The sequence below is a fragment of the Protopterus annectens genome, chromosome 5.part0 (assembly GCF_019279795.1).
Source record: "Protopterus annectens isolate FY-2018-M chromosome 5.part0, PAN1.0, whole genome shotgun sequence".
NCBI classification, from domain to species: Eukaryota; Metazoa; Chordata; order Ceratodontiformes; family Protopteridae; genus Protopterus; species Protopterus annectens.
The window spans coordinates 378006068-378026592 of NC_056735.1; the positions used below are offsets into that span (position 1 = coordinate 378006068).

The 20525-nt window shown below is 37.3% G+C and overlaps 1 protein-coding gene across 4 annotated transcripts in view; it reads right to left on the reverse strand.

Annotated features, from left to right (window-relative positions):
• TIPRL (TOR signaling pathway regulator) overlaps positions 1-20525 on the reverse strand; it is a 443844-nt gene that overhangs the window by 252828 nt on the left and 170491 nt on the right. For all 4 annotated transcript variants that reach the window (XM_044072347.1, XM_044072348.1, XM_044072349.1 and 1 more), the window contains exon 4: positions 7358-7454. In XM_044072347.1, coding sequence (XP_043928282.1) covers positions 7358-7454 — 97 coding nt within the window. The remainder of the gene's footprint in view (positions 1-7357; positions 7455-20525) is intronic.

Consider the following 20525-nt stretch of genomic DNA (forward strand, 5'->3'; position numbering starts at 1 on the left):
TTTTTCCCATTTTGCACATGGGGTCGGGGTGTCACTTCAGTGACAATCATCTTGAGCCAAGGATTACACCGTCGGGTGGCTAGCCCTGCCGAGGTAGTTCACTCACACAACTCACTCACACAAACATACACTCACCTACTGCCAATTTAAAGTGTCCAATCCCCCTAATGTATGTCTTTGGAATGTAGGAGAAAACTGAAGCACCTGGAGGAAACCCACCTGACCGCAAGTGATGCAATAGATGGTAAGAATAAAATTTTGTTACTTAAAATCAAACTTCAAGTTTATACTGGAAAGTTTTTAGGTGGAAATATATACATAGAATGTTTACTCCCTATAAACTCTCTAAGTTTAGTAAAATAACTTCTTCAGTTTGTTGGAGATGTAGAAAAATGTAAAAGCTCACATTTATAGATTGTGAAAAATTAGATGTACATCAGGAAGAGATATGGCCTTATAATTGTTCTTTAACAAGATCAATAATACTAATCAATGTTCCACTTTCAGTAGCTGTAAAAGCCAAACAAAAAATATTCTGGAGTCTTTTGGCAGTTGCTAGAAAAGTTATTTTTAAAAAAAATTGGAAACCGAACTCTGCTCCTAAATTTAAAAATCATTTGCATGTAACAGCATGTACAATTGAAAAATAATTGATCAGAATAAGATCTATAAATTATACTAAGATTTTTAGTGGCTGGAGTAGCCTTGAAATGTTGCTACTGAAACACCAAGATGCTTACTTTAATCGTACAAGTTTGCCTTGATGATTCAATGTATTCCTAACATTGCATGTAAATGGCTTGAAGGAAAAGGTTGTGTTAAAATGCCAGCTTCGGGGATACCACAGCAAATCTTGGGGATAGGGCCTTGTTCCCCTACCACTACTTAATGTACCACATGACAATGGTACTGTCGGTCACTACCTGAAGATGTCCTGGGACCAAAGATGGTGCAAAATTTGAATGGGCATAAATCAGAGCCATCCATCAATTTGATAGTTATGCGTTTCTTTTTGGCTTGTTGTGACCAAACTCCCTGAGCCGACACCTTTTGAACAAGCTCATCATGCAAAATCTGAGGCATGTGTTCCAACCATCTACACTAGGTGCTAGGATGAAAAAGGAATTCCAGGAACGGTTATCATCTGTTTGATCTACCAAAATAGATTTTTTTCTCATAAAATGTGACAGACGAATTGGGAAGGACAGAGGGTGGCAGTGTTGGGCCCAACACTGCTTGTATAATCAATAAGAATTTTGATACCATGAATCCCAGGGCTCTCAAGATCTCCTCTTACTGGAGGTCATTTGAAGATTTGTCAGAGACGAGAAGCAAATTCTCAAAAACAGTCTCTTCTCTAGAGGTTGAAATGCCAATCATGACAGAGGCATCCAGAAGACAAAGCAACACAAAATAATGGGTTTAATTCAGGTTTGACTTCTTTAAGTCTAGAATAAAACCTACAAGTAGTAGTAAACTAGCTGCAAAATGTATAGCCTTTAAGGTTTCTTGATTTGAAGTAGCCTGAATCAAGCAGTCATCCAAGTATGAATAGAAATGGACATCATGAAACAAAACCCTTAGGACAACAGATAAGATAAATGGCAAAGTAAACAGCAAGTGATATCCCAATGCACAGAATCCTGTGTGGATATGGTTATGCAGATATGTATCCTTTAGATCTTCAGCAACTACAAATGCTTATGGAAAGGGGGGCTTGTAGGGTAAAGATCTTGAACTATGGAACTTTCAAGAAGGTGTTTAGTTTGAAAAGATCTAAATTCATCTCAAAGTTCCCTCTTTCTTTGGAACCAGGAAAAGTCTAGAGTAGGATTACTCTCCCCACCTGCTTGGTTAGAACAGATTCTATGATTCCCTGAAGAAACAGGTTTGAAAATTGGTTTAATGAGATGTTACTGATCAGATGAGACTTGAGGAATCCTTGAAGGAATAGAGACCCACTAAAGAGCTGTATCCATTTTCTATTGTAAAGGAATTGACAAAAAATGTGTCTTTACCTAATCAATCAATTGGCTTTGACATGAATGAAGCTTCACCCAAGCATATCTAAGAATTAAACAAGTGGCAAATACTCGAGAAGAAGCATTAGCTGCACCATAACCACATTTAATAGAATGCTTTGTCAGATGCAGAGGTGATTAAATCTTGCAAAGACAACAGTGCCAGTCTAGATAATCAGAAGCCACCCTGGCCATGTTACCCAAATCAGAAATCTAGTCGTTTGATAGATGATGGCTCTAAAGGACAGAGTGCTGATGTCCAAATGTTTCTATCGCACCTTTCTATGGCCCTACTATTGTAACCATTACACAGATTATTGCTATAAAGTAGTAGTTTGGAGAACCAATCTGATTATAATTAAATAGCAGATCAGATGAACGATTATACAGGAACTTATGAGTTTCTGGTACTTTACAGAATTTATCCAGCTTGTTAGGTGCATGGGGCTGGGAGTCCAGAGCCAAACGAAGCTGTAAAAAAGGTATCCTCTACATCTTCTAAAAGTAGTGTTACCGCAAAGAGGCACCTACATGTTCAGGAGATCACAGGACCTTTTTGTGAATCCAATATCCATTTCCTTTACATTTAAAATTAACTTTCATCTTATAAACAGTATTCCCAATGGAAAGCTCTTCATAGTGGAGTCAGAAGACAGGGTTTCATCCTCCTCTGATTCACAACCCAAAGCAGACATTATCTGTCATAATCAAGGCCCACAGACTCTGAATTAGAAGAAAACTCTTCAGAGAGCAATTCCCTTTTCCTTTAATAAGGGGTACGGAGACAGAGGAAGGAAATAGAAACTGGGTAGATCGAAAGGCCAGGAGAGCTTTAAGAAAGGCCTGGGAAAAATAAAACCACTCTTCCTTTGAGTCTCTCATAAGCAATTAGATAGAGAAGCAGGAGAAGAAATACATTTAAATTGTCTCCTCTTCTTATGGCTTTCCAGATAACTATGTGATGGAAAGGTAACCTGACATGCCTTCATAAGGCTACCTAGGATATCTTCTCAAACAGCTGGTAGATTCTCTTTGTTTCCTTTCAAAGAACCCTTATTTCTCAGTTGGCTGTCTGGTCAGTCTGTTTATATGTGCTCAAGCATGTACCATGTCAATCTCCAATAGGTCCTCAATAGCAGGCACAGGTACAATAGTCAGATGGACCAAATGGACCAAGGGTTGATCAAGTGCCTCAGAGACATCTAACCTTGTCTGATTATGGTCTCTAACCTGTCTCTATTACTTTGTTAATGATTCTCTGTAAATGAAGCTTTTGCTTTTTACACTTACGAGTGTGTTTTTAAATAATTGCAAGCTTTGCACAAGCGACATGATTCTCAGTATTAGCAGAATTCACTTTAAGTGCATCTATTTGAAAAAAGACGACGCACGTTTTAATTCCGTACTTGTATGTCAGCAGTTTTTGGCCTAATGGTGCCATCCCATTCCTAGTATACATTAACTATGTAAACAACTCTTTTCCAAATTATTTGGACACAGTTATTTGAATGCATTTTTTTCTGGCATGATATTCCACCTGTAGATATGGCAGATTTAAACTCCACAATCTGTCCATTAATTCATAACATGCCTTTCCAACATTCTGCCACCTATCTCCATGTTTCTGATTTCCAGATTTCACAGCAGCAAATTATTTCATTTCAACAGCACCCAGAAACAATTTTTACATTTTTTTCATCAAAATGAAAATGCTTTTAAAAGTACTCATTTTTCCATTTAAACATTTTAAAGAAATAATCCTTCCACAGCACAGGTTTTAAAAGTTGTTGCTTCACTGTGTCCTTACAGCCACACCTACTACAAGCTTGAATTAAAGGTGCGTGTTACAACATATCGTCCTTCTGACTGGACTCATACCTTCATACAACTTTGACTAGCTACTATTTTTAATCAGGAGCTAAATTCCATTTGCTCTTCACATATCAACATCTTTTCATAAGGTCAGATTGGTCTCTCAAATAGCCAGCTTCTTGTTTCATTTTTTTCTCATACTACAAATCACTCTGTACCTTACAAGATAATTATGAAAGTAGACAAATTCACTTTCTGTGTGTCTATCCTTCAGCTCAGTAACATATGCATATACACACACTCTATTGGTCCTTGTAATCTAAGTTAGAAAATTCCTCCAAGGCTGTCAATAATTACCAAATTTTTGACTAACTGCCGCTATTATATCTTTTTCTTCTTTAAAAACTCCTTCTTGGCTTCTGAGTAACAGGTGGGAATGCAGCACAAATGTTCAATGCTTTTCAGTTAATCCATATGCAGTAAGGAAAGGTCAGACTTCTGAAACCAAACTTTCCATTTCTTGCCAAACTTCCACCTAGGAAAGAAATTCCAAAAAGGTGCAGTTGAGACGTCTTTCCATTCAGAATTACACTTCTGTGGGGAAAAATACAGAAACTCTCCAGAGGATGTAAGACCAGGACTGCTCCTACTCTAGAAGTGGGTAATTTGATGAAGTTTCTGAAATGGAGAATAGAAATGCAGGGCATTTCCAGTCTGAAATATTTAAGTGCATTTTTCAGCTACAATACACTGTATTCCAAATGTCCATATAAACAGGACACTGGATGATTTCAAACCTGTGAAAAAACATGAATGTCTCAATGTAATGATTCCTGGAAGATAGAAAGCACTTGAGTAATCTATATAGATTACTGCATCAAAGCTTTAGGCGTAATGCATCTAACCATTTAACTTTTATTTAACTTGTTTGTTGGCGTTCATATGTTCTGCTTACAGTTTCTATTAGCATTTTCAGAGAGAGAGAGAAACTAGAGTTTTTAAATATTTTAAACTAAAAAAAAGTAGGAATGTTGAAACCAAATATATTTCTTCACTTCTGTAACAATTTCTTCAATTCTAGCAAATTAATTACTTCGAGTGTCATGTTAGAAAGCTTAAACAATACACAAACAAAAGATGTCATCTGATCAGTAAGAGGTCTAAACCAAAAAAGTATATGGAATATTTGCATACTACATCATAAGCAAATTACTGTAGCTAATTCATTAGCCTTAAACCTATACACCCTGTATGTACAGCAGCATGCCTTAACAGAAGGGTTTAACAAGTCAACATCCCTGAAGAGTAGGATTAAAACAGAAAAGTGATTCTTTGTTTTCTATTTTAGCTTTCATCTCTTTGATCTTTTTGCAAAGTGTGTGTGTGTGTGTGTGTGTGTGTGTGTGTGTGTGTGTGTGTGTGTGTGTCTTTTCAGCTTAGGGGTGGACACAGCGGAACTCCGGTCCGCTAATGTTTGGTAGTGGATTTTTACATGCCGAGTTACCAGCCCTGACACACAACCTTCAACGAAGGCACACCCATTCACGCATGCCTCCACACAGAAGACGCTCTAGCTGAGAATCGAACAGGACATCTTGCTGTGAGGCGACAACGCTACCGCAGCACCACCAAACTTCAAAAGTATTGCATCATCACTGCCATAGAGCCTGGCAGATGGCAAAAGGCAGAGCACTGTGGCAAGTAGATGCTGCTGCCTCACAGCACATGGCAGTTCATTTCTTGACTGGACTCTCCTCAGTGCTATTTCCATGCCATCCCAGAACCTGTGTGTCTTTCCTCCCACATCCCAAAAAAAAAAAAAGATTACATGAAATGAGATGTTCTAAACTTCTCTTATGTGTGCTGTGTACCCATAACCTGGCTCCTACAAGACTAGGGTCCAAGTTATTAATGTTTTCTGCACATAGCCGGCCTTAGGCACAGGGCAACTAGGTAGCCGCCTAGGGCGCCGCTCTAGCAGGGGTGTTTTTCCAGTATTTACTTGGTGTAGGTAGACCAGGATGGGGGCACCGGTTGGTGTGGACAGGTGCCATGGAGCCCTTTTGCCTAGGGCACCAGTTGACGTAATGCCGCTCCTGTTTTTGCATAACTTATATCACTTGCCAAGAGGCGTGCTAACACCACAAAACCTTGAAATGAATAAAACAAAAGTTGAGTTACAAAAGTCCTTTGCAGAGAGACCTACTTTCACAGGCAAATGTTAATTACTTTGAAAACAAGGGCAAGTCAAAAAGCAGAAACACTTTTCAAATACTGAGAAGCTGCAACTGAACTGAAGATTATTAACAACCACACACTAGCCCAGCTTACTCCCACACATGGTACAGATGGCAAGAAACGCACACAAACATTTTCTTATACTAATGCACATACAAACCTACAAGAAAACACAGGACAGGTCCCACCTTTTTTCATGAAAGAGATTTAATGTTGCCTCTTAGGGGTTGCTGACCACAGTCCCAACAAATGGTATATGCCGCAAACAGGCTAATCTTAAGTGAGACATGCATTTCTTTAGCACTTTAAGCAGCCCCCTACAGCTGCACTTTTTCATGGTATAAACTCAAAGGAAAAACAAAAGCAACCACTTTCTCTAGTACCATTTTCATAGTAACAATAATAATGTACTACAAGCTGCAGTCGCTTTCTTAGCAGTACAACATACCTAGCCTGACAAGAGACTCAAAAACAAAATTCAGGATTGTCATCTTGCCAAATACACATTTTAAAAGGAAAACAAAAAAAAGACATTTAAGTGATTATATAGAATACATATAGTCATTAACACTACATAAAGGCAAGGTGATAGGCCTTGCAAATGTGATGTTAACAGTAAACAGAAGCTATGACTGTTGACACTACAAATGTTTGCCTCACCAAATGCCTGATATTACCTCTCAGTACCCTCTATATAGACTACAGACCATTATATATACACTATTCTCTTTGTTGCAGAACTTTATCTCTTCATTTCTTTCATAAATGGATTCCAGCCGTTTCCAAATCTTTTATCATCACCCTCTCTTATTTCACATAAACATGCAGACTGTTTACCCTACCTTCTCGCACCTGTTAGCTCAGTACCTATTCTGCTAAGAAGCTTGTTTCCATCTACATATGAGTATTCACCTACAACATCTGCACTACACTAAACTGTACAAACCTTTTTACCAATTTATCTAGCAAAATACACTTTTCACTGCACTAACATTGCTCACAACTTGCATGTCTAGTAAGCTGAACAGTTCAAAAATTGCACTGGTCTGGTAAAATGTCTCAAAAACACTGACATTCTCCCTCAGACTACTCAATCAATTCTTGCCTCAGTGTAAACACCCATGTAGCTAGTTTTCTAACATTCAAACAATACAATAAAATCAGCAATTAAATATTTTTAAAAATTAACTAATTGCTGTGACGAGCCAGGATTGCATCACCTATGTCTTGTACAAGATGAAGCATCAACAGCAGAATTTAAATTTGTCTGCATAAGCATGAATTACCTTTAACTGAGGATCACCCAGTAATGTTCCTTTGTAATCTGTTGTATATGTCCAGTCATATGGTTTAACGATTTCTTTGCTGTGCTCACAATCTGCCCTAAAGTTCAAACAGCACTACAGGTCAGTGAACAATGCAACAGCAAACTTCAGATTTGTTGATCATATGCTGTTAACTTTACGAGTCTAATAACATTTATTCTACTTGTGAAGGTTACTAGTCTGCAACAGATTAAGTTTTATAAAAAAGCACATAATAAAATACAAAGCCTTAATCTTGTCAGAGAAAAAAGAGAAACTGCTCAGAAATGAGTCAGAATTATGTGCAATGTGGAAGTGCAGTCTTATGAAATGACCATCACAACAGTAAACCTTCAAAAGATGCTCTCTTGCAGCAGAAAACAGAAAACACTGCTAGCCAAGACCAGTCAGTCAAACTGTTCATCAAACCCAATCATCTACAACCACTTGCAAACTGGTCACTTGGCATCATATCACTATAAAGTTTGGTCTCTTCATCTTCTGGCTTTTTCAAATGGCAGCTAGTGTCTTCAAAGCATGGATGGTGGCTGCAAGAAGCCAATGAATTGAATAGGTGAGGGTGACTAGAGTGGAACAGAGATTTATTTATTTATTTATTTTCATTTGTTAACCAGGTAGTGTCCAACTGGGCCAGAAGCCAGTTTTCAGTGGTGGCAACCCGGGGAGAAAAGATCCAAGAAAGACTACATGTTTTTTTTTTTTTTTTTTTTACATTTAACATATAAATATATCACTGATAACAGTACATAAAGTAAAAATTCACATAGAAATTCAAATTACAAGGTTCTTAACATGGTGTCTGCAAACAGTAACAATGGTGAGGATATCGAACAAGAAACAGTTGTACCATACATGTTTTTTCTCCTTAGAGTAAGAAGTCATGTTCTGAGAGTAAGAAGACTTAATTAGCCAGGAGGTATATAGAAATGGGAAAAAGTAGTTGGACATTTATGAGTTAAAGTGTTTAGCCTGGTGGGAACAGGAGCAAAGCCTATGCTTAGAGGAATATTCCTTTAGGGTATGTTTACATGTATGTGCCATTGATGGACGGAATATGCTGTGGTAGCGATGTATTATAACTGCTTAAAGGCAGTCATCAACTACCTGGAGTTCATTTTCATGCAGAGACTGCCTTAGTGCCCATTTAATCCAGCCATTTTACAGACTACATACACCTCAGATATCGGACTGTGATCAACACCAGCCTTATGGGAAATGCAGCCCTAGACAAAGGACTCTGATTTGCCTCTTTGCTGAGCATTGATCCTCCATGCACCCTCCTAGAGGTAGCCCTAGTTTCCTCCCATTCTGGGCTCCTGACACCATCCACAAATTTACACTTAAGGTGTGCACTCCAACTTTAACGCATCTTAACTGGCTAAGGCTACACTGTAATAAGTACAGAGGAAGCAAATGAATTAAAGCAGAAGTCTAGGGGACATTAGGCCAAGAAGAAATGGGGTTCTAGATGATCCGAGGTGCATTTTAGAGATTTTTTTTTTCCAACCTTCCGATCCAATGATGGCCTGGACAAAAGTCGAGTAAAAGAAAAATTTTATTTTACTTTTTTATTTCAATTAAGACCTCTAACATTTGCTATCCACCAGAGGAAAAATTCTGAGTTTACTTGGGATACAAAAATACCTATGTAAACACTTCAAGGAAAGATCCTAAATCTTCTAGACTTTGTTGCATATTTGGGATATACACATATATCCTCCCATTGTCTCTGTGAATTGCTTATCCATCTCTTCCCAATACTTTGAGCTCATCTAATTGATTCTTATAACTATCATGCAATATTTTATATGCTTTACTAATTATTCCTTTAACAACAGCTTCTGTTCTAGAGATTCCATTAAAAACTCTACCAATTCTGGCCTATCATTCAGGAGCCCCTTATTTCTTTCTCTTTGTCTATACTCCGATATCAATCCTTGATAGGGAAGCCGATCTCTAAACTGGATTCCAAATAAATTCTTGGCCTCTTCTCAATGTAATTCCTTTTCCTTTCTAGTTAGTTATCAACGGGAATGGTCAGATATGAAGAAGAATTCCCATGAAAACTAGTTGTAATCTTGCGGATAAAAGCTTAAATGTAGAAAGTAAACATAGAAGCCGGTTCTTTTTCAAATTGTTCTTTATTAGAAGCAGAGGAGTGCTGTTTTACAAATAAACCTCTCCCAAGGTTTTGGACTTCTGGATCCAAATCCAGCTAGGATTAAAACATTTAATCGCTATTTCCTCATCTACAAGATGTGTTGGTGCTGGTTTAGATTGGTTCTTTCAACTCTGATAGTAGAATCCAGCTCCATCAATGTACTTGAAAGCATTAATATTGACCAACGACTTCAGTTACTTCCCCAAGGCCTCAGGCCAGATATTCTTCTGGTTACTGCATGGACTTTTATCTGGCTTGGTATGCAGAACTTCTCCAAGAATTTTTTTCTTTTAATAAGGGTTCTCGGCCTACACGGCCTTCTTTTTATTACTGTCTAATTGCATTTGAGTTACCGGGTCAATTAGAAGTTGTTTGCGTATCGCTTTCAATCTAACAACACAAGAATTAGCAGACTTCGATAAACCCAAATCATATTTCTCCCAGGCCATGCTGTAGCTGGTCCCAACACTAGTCACCACTTTTCCAGCTTTATATGAACAGTTTTAAGGTTTATTTTCAGGGCCAACAATTGATATAGGTGTGATTGTTTCTTCCTGCTCTCAAACTCATACACTCCATAATACCAACTCATTTTTCTTACTCCACACAAAGTAGATTTCCTCAGTCTTTTTCTCTCTCTCTCTTTTGGCTATTCTAAAGGTCTTTCATGGGATTTTAAGCACCAGGCACATTCTCTCAAGATGTTTTATCCCATTTTGAGTGCCTGACCCTACCTTCCACTTTTTAATCTGCACAGAATTGAAGATAAAAATCTGTACACCTTCAGCTCAAGGTTCACTTCGGTAGTCATAGGCCCTGTGCACTCAGTAGCCACATCCACCTGGTGGATATTGGTCCTCAGGTTTCCCACTCCACCAAAGTCTCACAAGCATCCATTGCAGTAACACTTGCTCCACTTAATTCAGTTGGTAGCGAATAGCTTTCCCTGAAAGCCCTAACTATTCCCGTTTCAACCTTATTGTTCCAGTTTCTGGCCTCATGTTATAACTTGAACTAGGAGGCAAAAACACAAGTATTGATATCACATGCTAGCAAGTCCAAATGGCTGGCCATCTCACACAGGAAAAAAAAACATTCTTTACGATCGATGGAAGACCATTTTTTCCGACTTTGTAAATCTGCTTATTCTCTACTGTCCAGAGTTCACATCAGACCAGCCAGCCAACAACCCACCCCCCATGCTAACCCACACTATTTAGCATCTTACAAAGGGCAACATCCTCTTGAACTTCTGCTAGGAGCCGTTTTAGGACCTTCTAGATTATCCTTCAGGTTTAGGTTAAGTAAAGGACAGATCTGACAAAGCTTTACAGCGAAAGCGCCGACAAAGATTCATATTTATCTTACCACAGAAGCCAGCATGTTCAGACTGGTTATCCTTATAGTCATTTGTATTTCCATTATTTCTAGGTTTTAGTTTTGTGCTTTATTACTTATATAATTGTTTTTAGTAAAAGAACTGATCGTGAATGTTTTAGTGTTTTAAAACTGCCTAAAGTTTTTTTCAAATGAAACTCTGACAACCTCTCGGGCCACCATCCAAAAGGGACACTCCCACCTAACATGTTCCAACATACCTTTACATGTCTGCAATAAATTCAAGCTACTACAGTCACTTTTTTGTAAAATGGCACTCATCTGGTTCTAATAAAATAAAAAACTGAAAAAAACGATTTAAAAAAGAGGCTTCTGCATTTACTTTATGCTTCTGTTATACTAGAGTTCCACCACTGTGGTTTATTCCCGAGCTTAGCATTGTATGCGTGTCTTATGGTGACCAATACCTCAATGCATTCTCTGATATGGGCACAAAAATTATCTGCAATTGCGGTAGCATGCATGATGGGGTCATCAATATGAGAATTAAGCTGTAATTTCATCATGTTATCAGCTGGACTGGGTTTGATTTAGAGAAGACTCGAAAAGACAAGTGTTTTGTGGCAGATCCAGTTTTAATGCACTAGACAGTTATTTAAGGATTGCCAGATTTGACCACTGTTGTGGTAAATGAAAGTACTCTATCTGAAGTAAATACTTCCCAAAACCAGATAAAGGGACATGCTCCATTTTTTAGAAACACTTTATGCCAGCAAATCGAGACCTTTATGGTCACTCTGGATGTCAAGAGTTTGTTTACAGTGAGACCAAATGATTTTGGTATCGGAGCTATACGCCGGTTTCTTGAACAGAGTGAAGTACTTGATATAATAACTAACTATCTCACATATTTGCATGGTAATAATCATACTGGAGAATAAATGTTTTTGTATATGGTGACCAACATTACTGGCAGAAATGGTGAGTGGCTACGGGCATGTCTTGTGCCAACAGGTATTCCAACTTTGTGATGGCTAGATGGGAGGAGGCGTATATTTTCAACAATGGTATGCCTTGGAATGTGAATATCGATTACTATGGCAGATTTGTGTTTGATATATTCCTCTTGTGGAATGGAAATGAAGAGTTGTTCAGTTTTGTTAATTACTTGAGCAATACAACATTTCTAGAGTTTGAAGTACGGATGCCCACACGTGCGATAGAATTTTTGGATGTCACTTTACTGAACACAGAAGGGAAGTTAAGCACCAAGATACACAGAAGGGATTACTGGAGGAATAATCTTTTTACATAGAACATGCATGTATATTCACATATTGTGAAGGAGCAGCTACTTAGAACATCAAGGTTATGCACAGATAATATGAAGCAAGTCAGCTGATGGATCGATTTCAAACACATAGATACAAAGAGAAAGAAATACAAAAGGGTTTTCTTGCAATTAGAAGTTTAAGGAGGACAAAAAGTAAATCATATTTTTCTGATGGCAGAGATGAGCATGCGACTCAGCGGACACAACCACATGAAGAGAGGAATGTAGCTGAACCCATGAGATGCCTACTTACCTACAGCAGTGCGACAAGTGTGCGAAGCAGTTAAGAAAAATTGGAGACTCTTGGCGATGGATGAGGGTATAAAGAACATTGTTGGGGAGCGCCCCAGGTCCAGCTTTAAGAACAATTTGAAGAGTATTTTAGTATTTTTTTTTTAGTAGTTTTATCTGATGAAGTCCTAATAATAGGGATGAAAATGCGAGTGTGTTGTATATGAATAGCGTTTATGTGTTGTCAGTTTGTTTTTTGTCCGTATTAAAGAAGGTGAACTACGCTTTGTGCTTTTTTCGGCTCTCCAGCATCCCTTACTTGGATTATTGTTTTTTTTGGGACTGCAACACACAATTATTTTGTTTGGTCACTGGGTGTATTGAGCCGAGATTGCACTTAATTTCAAAGTGTATCATGACTTCGGAAGGACAGGAAGAGATGGGCCAAGCTAGGAAGTTGATTGGACAATTGACTGAACTGATTGATTTACTTACGCCCCTTTGTCATAGTTTACTTCCTGCAAAAGCGAATGTGAACTCGGATGGAGGATTTCAAGAAGGGTGTAATGGACAAGCTACGAAAAGGAAAAGGGAGCTCATTGGCGAGGAGTCCGACGCCGGCGACCCTGGCGAAGTAAACCATACTAATTTTGACCCCATGAGAACACTGAGAGTTCTGAACTTTGAGGCAGGAATACTGGACATTGAAAATGGTTCCTTTATTGACAAAGGGACTCGCCCTAAATTACGTATGGGAACCAAAGGTACTGTTTTTCCGAATTATAAAACCACTAATGAGTGGTTGAGAAAAGAATATTTGTTTAAAATGGACAATAATAATGTAAATAATGACTGCGTAGATGGTAATTCTTATGTAGTTAAATTGGATAAACTGCACAAATTAATGCTCCAATATAGAACGTTAAGCATAGAAAACGGATATCTCCATGAATGTTTGTCTAAAGAGATAGTCCCTAAGGGACTAAGGGTATATAAGTACCCGAATAATGTTCAGATAGGGTCTCTATTTCATGAAAGTCTGTTGAAGGTTTTTAATAAATGTGGACTTGATATAGTCCAACTTATTATAGAAGAGAATGATAGAAAACAGGTAATACTTGAAAAGGAAATAAATGAGCTTGATTTATGTATTAAAAAGGACCTTATTTTTAGTATTGCAGAAGAAAGAGAGAAATATTTTAAATTAAGACAGGACATTGACATAAAATGTGAAGATACAATACAGCGCAAAATGGGAAAATTAAATAGGGATATAAAGGAGTATGCTAACAACAATAGCTACCCGAAACCTGCATTTTTTAATGGTAGTAAAGGATCTTATAATAATAGGGAAACGAAAGTAAGAAGGGTAGAACAGGATTATGATGAAGAATTTCCACCTCTACAAGAAATAGTACAAGAACAACAGCAACCCCGGAATTGGAGGAGAAATTTTCAAATGAGGGGGGGAGAAGGTGGAGATTCTATCAATAGGTACCCCAGTCCCTGATTGTAATAAAGACACTACACAAGAGATTATTGTGGAAAATAATATTAAATGTACATATGGTGGTTTTACAATTTATAATTTCAGTAATATTATATTGGAAAAGGAACATTTTAGTCTTTTAAGTAGAGGTTTAAAATACAACCCAGTGAAAGAAGGTGACGTAACAAGCACTATTTTAGATGTTAAATTATTTATGAGAAAAATTAATTTGACTATTTTAGCATCTAAAGCTGGATTTAAAAGAAACAATACAGAAGTGCCAGAGTTGGTTAGGAACTCGACTTTTAATCCTCCCCTGGTTCCACAACTAAAAAATTTTGAATATGTTTTGGAAAAAGAGATCAGGAAGCTGGAAGGAAGAAACAGAAGTAAAAAAGGGATAAGAACAACTTGAATGAGGGCGAGTTCAAAGTATTGAATGAATTACAAGAGAATTCAGCAGTAAGAATAATGAAACCTGATAAGGGAGGGGGAATTGTTATTATGGATAAAATTACATACGAAGCAAAAATGCATTCTATATTGAATGATGAAATTAAGTATTCAGTGGTTTCAAGAAATGAGATGCTAGTGACATATAAGAAAATTGATCTATTACTACAGGACTTGGTAATGGAAAAAGTGATGGACAACAAAATTTATAAGTATTTGGAAGTGAAGAATCCAAGGGTAGCGACCATATTTGGGATACCCAAAATCCATAAAAATCAGGTAGACCCCCCCCCTCAGACCCATAGTTACTGCAGAAGGGGCAAAGACAGTCCCTTTAGCCAAATATGTGGATTGTAAGGCTAAACATATATGGGTAAACAACAAAACAATTTTAAAGGATTCCTGGGATTTCCTTAGGGAACTTACACCGGCAGTTTACAAAGAAGATTTAATTTTTATCACAATTGATATCATTGATCTCTTCTCCAGTATACCCCACAAGGAAGGGATGGAGTTTTTTGAAGAAATGGTATTCTCTGATAAGAAAATGACACATGAGGAGAAAGTCACTACAGTGGTATTAATGGATACCATACTTAAGAATAATTTTTTAATTTTCAATGGGGAATACTATCAACAGAGATCTGGGGTGTCTATGGGAGCGGTGTGTGCCCCCCACTTTTGCAAACATTGTACTTTCTACATGGGAGGAGAAATTTGTTTTAAATTCCAGTTTTAGCCAATATTGGCTACTTTATCATAGGTTTCTTGATGACATAGTGATTTTTTGGACTGGGGGACAAGGACAATTTTTAGAATTCATTAATTATATTAGCTCCACTACAAGTTTTTTGAGTTTTACATATGCCATTAATACAGAAATTATAAATTACCTAGATGTAGAAGTCTTTAAGAAAGACAACAAATTTGAAACTAGAGTATATAGAAAGAACACATATTGTAACTCCTACCTACATTATGACAGTTTTCACCCTGCACACTGTAAGAAAAATATTGTGAAAGGGCAGTTTGTGAGAGGTTCTAGGATGACAAGTAGAGATATAGATTTTTTTTGCAGAATGTAACAAGTTAGAAAACATGTTTTTAGAAAGAGGTTATCCTAGGCAATTCATTAACGAGATAAGAAAAGAAGTAGAAATTGGTAGGTTAAATAAATTTCAACCTATAAAAGGACAAGCTGAGGAAAGGAATATAGGTGGACCAGGTATAGAAGAGGAAGTACACAAAAAAAGATTGGTGGTTGAATTTAATACCTTCAATCAGAATATAAAAGGTATATTTAGGAAAGAATGGGATAGATTTCTATCCTTCACTGATATGGAAGAAATTAAAATGGTAGAACCACAAATAACATTTAGAAACCCACCAAATATAAGAAGTAAGTTAGAAAAATGGGTAATGGTAAAAAGGAGGTCAGAAATAGGATAGGTACTTTCAAATGTGGAAAATGTTCGCAATGTCCTTACATTATGAATACACAAGAAATATTTATTGAAAGTAGGAACAAAAATATAAGAAACAAATACACATACAATTGTAACACACAAGGGGTAGTTTATATATCAGTCTGCCAAAATTGCCAATCATTTTATGTTGGAAAGACTGAGAGGGTTTTTAAAAGGCGTATTTATGAACATTTCTATGATATTAGTAAAGCTAAAGAGACAAATGCACTATATAAGCACTCTAAAAGTTGTTTAGGAGCTAAGTTTTTATTTTTTGTATTAGAACAAATAAAGCCAGATGCTAGGGGTGGTCAATGGGAAGAAATTTTGGAAAGTAGAGAATTGTGGTGGTAGGTTTACCTTGATGATAGTAGGAAACCTGGATTGAACTAAACTACTTCCATTGGACCGTTATTAAAATTAAAATCTAATAAAGTTTGAATTTGGTTGTACACAGGGTTGTATATACATAAAAGTTTGTTGATAGGGATACTACAAGTTTTTAGTTTTTTAGGTTTAATTTAGATTTAATGGTTCATTTAATTTGTATTATATTTGTATTATATTTATATTTCTCCATATATTTATCAACATATTTATCAATATTTTTAACATTCTTAACATATATTTATCAAATTATTTTATGGATGTAACAAATTAATTTATTTGGAATGTATTGCAGGTTTTTTACACTAGAGGGAGCTTAGTACTTTATTGGCAAATTATAAGCAACACTTTAAAAGTTTTATGTAACACAAAACACAAGATTTATCAATGGATTTTAATAAGGAACAAAGGTCTTAAGTTGTTTTAAGAGTACATAAATGACAGTTTTTTAATAATGTCAATTAAATCATAAAAGGTTTTTTAAGACATTGAATATTAATAAACTTACTAGTTAATGAATATTCATGATAAATTCGGGGAAGGGGATTTGTTCATTTGAATAAACTAGGGCTGTTTTTATAGGTCAATTGACTTAGAATTATGTATTTAAGTTAAAGTGGCTTGTTAAAGTTTTATCTGATGAAGTCCTAATAACAGGGACGAAAACGCGAGTGTGTTGTATATGAATAGCGTTTATGTGTTGTCAGTTTGTTTTTTGTCCGTATTAAAGAAGGTGAACTACGCTTTGTGCTTTTTTCGGCTCTCCAGCATCCCTTACTTGGATTATTGGGTTTTTTGGGACTGCTACACACAACTATTTAATTTGAAGAGTATATTATGCCACAAGGATGGACTAAATCATGGGGCTGGCTATTCCAAGGAAGGGACATTTTCTTGCAAGTGGTGCAAGGCATGTCCCTATATTAATAGCAGCAATAATTTTATACATAGTGTTACATTTAAAGTTTGTAAGTTACATGCATATGCAGACTGCAACACAAGAAATATAATATATGCATCACTCTGTCACTGCTGCACTGGTTTTTACATAGGCAAGACCAACAGACCCTTTAAGGAAAGGAGCCTCCCCTACCTAAGTGACATTAGGCTTGGTTATGACAATATTGCCTTATCACAGCACATAAGGAAGAATCTTGGACATATATTTTTTTTTTTGGTGCTGGATTTAATTAATGAAACAGTGAGGGGAGGTGACATATGCAATAAGACTGAAATGCTAGAGTTAAGATAGATACTTAATCTACAAACATAAAAGCTGCCTGGCTTGAATGGAATAGTCTCCCTTAAACCTGTTTTGAACAGGTGGAGGGTCTCTAGATGAATGTTGGTTGGTTAGGATTTGTTCTATAAATGGATGCTCTTAACTGGGAGTAATTAAGGATATGATGAAGGTTTAACACAAAGTGCTTATCCAGCATTGTTCTTATTATTTTGACACATTGTTTTATTATTATTTTCCCTTGCTGAGTTTTTTTTTTTTTTTTTTTGTTTTTTTTTAATAAATTTTTCTCTGTGGTGAAGCAGCCCCTTGCTTCCTTCATACGCTTGACTTTGGTGGAGCTGCCTTTAGCAATCTGGAATTTATTTCGCTAAGTACTCAAAATAGGGAGATTATACTAGTGAATGGGATTAGAACCAGTTCATAAAAGACAGCATTAATGAAGTTCTGGAATCTTTGTCCAAACATAGTGGTAGTGGTGTACATTTCCCAGTTAAAGGATGGCTAGGTGAAGTCACAGAAGAGAACAATGTTGGGTTCAACAGAGAGGGAACAGTAAGGTTGAAACAGGAATAAGGGCCTGGTTGAGGAACATCTCATTCATCCATTCTCAAAGTCTGAACTGAAAGTGTGACAAGTACTGAAACCCTGCACTGTAGGGTGCTGTCACCATCAAGTACAGTTTTGTAAGAATTTACCATAAAAAAATCACAAGAAAAGATGAAGCCACTGAATCCTTCTTCACAAAGACTAATACCACCGGTTGAGCGCTTTCAGCCAAAGCATAGGCCTTCATCAGAACAAACAAATAGCTTGTATACTGCCATGATATAGGATACTCTGAAAACATTCTAATTTAATTAACAATGAAAATTATTAAAACAGCCTTCCATTTCTGAAAACCAACTCCAAAAAAGGAGATATGAAAACACAAAAAAAAAATCAAATCAATGTGTTAAAACATAAAAAACACATTTGTTAATTAAAATGCAGATTTGATTGGTTAGTATGTTTTTAGAGTATCCTATATAATGGCAGTATACAATCTATTTGTTTGTTCAGATGAAGGTCTATGCTTTGGCCAAAACTGCTCAACCAGTGGTATTAAAGTCTTTGTGAAGAAGGATTCAGTGGCTTCATCTTTTCTTGTGTTTTTTTTTGTTTTGTTTTTATGTGTGTCTAGTTACACAAGTTTTGAGACATACTGTGCAGTTTTAAGAATTTACCATAACAGATGTCTTACTGATCACTGTTGCAGATGAGTTTTCACTGCTGACATCCAACCACGTTATCAAGCCAACCTGCCCTGGATAGTACATGTAATGTTCTGCCCTCAACTCACAAGTGTAGGGGGTATATAGATGAATGTGTAAGATCCCCAGACTATCTCCAAGCCAGCGGCCTTAAGACCTCAGAGAGAGTGGTAAGCTAGGATGGGCCAAGCAGGGAGTGAGAGAGGAGCCCCATTAGTCCTACAGTCAGGCCAGTAAGAGGGGAAGACATGGTACCCAAAAGGGGGATGGTGGGTGGGAAGGAAGGAATACTACAATAGTGATCAGTAGGACATCTACTGTTACAGGAAGTTCTTGCACAACTGTACTAGGTCCTGAAAGAGATCACTGTTGCAATATTCTAAAAAGACTGAGGATTCCAGGAGGTCAATGGAACAGAAGGGAGGATGGTTAAGACAGAGAACAATTAAAGAGTCCAGGGAATTGATCTCTGGATCTTGAATTAGGCATCAATTCTGTAGTGTTCAGTGAAAGTGCATACTGAAGACAAGGTGACAGCTCTCAGGATTGTTCTGGCATCAACCCCTTTGTAGAAAGTCCCCCCAAGGATGCCACTGCCCTGGTACAGTGAGCTTGAGGGCAGATGGGCAAGGATTTGCCATGATGCGAGTAGCAAAAGAGATCTAGCTTGCAATGATTTGTTTAGATACAGGCTGACCCACTTTGGTGTCCATGAATGAGACATACGCCTGACTTACAAATAGATTAAGTTTTATCCAAATAAAATTTCAGCAGTCTGTGGATATCTAGAGAGTGCAGGAGTCCCCACCCCCCACTCCATTTTGTTGGTTGAGAGACATCTCATTCACCACCTTAGGCATGAAGGAGGGGTTAACTCTCAGGGACACCCAGTCTTTGTGAAAAATAAGAATGAGCAGAATGGCCATGAGTGCCTGAAGTTCTAAGACTCTCCTAGCAGAAGTGAAGACCAGTAGCAAGACATGTTTTCCAGGTGCAAGAATTTGAGATTTGCTGAAGCAGCTAGTTCAAATGTTAGTACAGCAAGCTTTTCCAATATGAAGCTTAAGGACCCAAGGAGGGGGGCACAAGCTTTCTTAGCTGTCCTAGATGCAGTACCCCTTTTAGGAATTGTGTGACCTCAGGTCTGGCCATAACAGGTGGATTGAGGGGAAGATGAACAGAGATAGCTGACAGATGGGCTTTGATAGAGAAGTATGCCAGATTTGTGTTCAGGAGTTCACTCCTGGACTTCATAAGAGGAACCTCTGATTTTGAGGGGTCTCAATGTTATGACACCAGAAAGAAAATCTCTTTCCTCTGGTTATACAGGATTTACAAACGGTGCGTCTCCATGCTTCCTGGAGAACCCACAGTACATGGTGCCTAAAAGGGATCAGAACTCTTTCATTCACAAGCTTAGGTTAGGGATGGCAGGTTCAGATGAAGCAGTGATTCCCTTTTGCTGTGTGATGAAATCCATCTTGTGTGGTAGTTTGAGGGGATTCCCCATGGCTACTTCAAAAGATTGCAGTACCTTTTCTGGACCACTGAAATTTGTCTAGACTCCCACTGAAAATGTTTCAAGATGTTTAAAATAAATAGTCTTCCCAAAAAAAGCATCTTCCACAGGGGAGTCAGGAGAGATGGAATCTTCATCATATGAATGAACTTGACCAGGGGAGTAGGTTTCAGAGGATTAAATTATAGAACCGTCAGAGGCATCAGAATAAGATGAATCAACAGTAATTTTCTAAGGGGTAAGAAGGGATGAGGAAAGT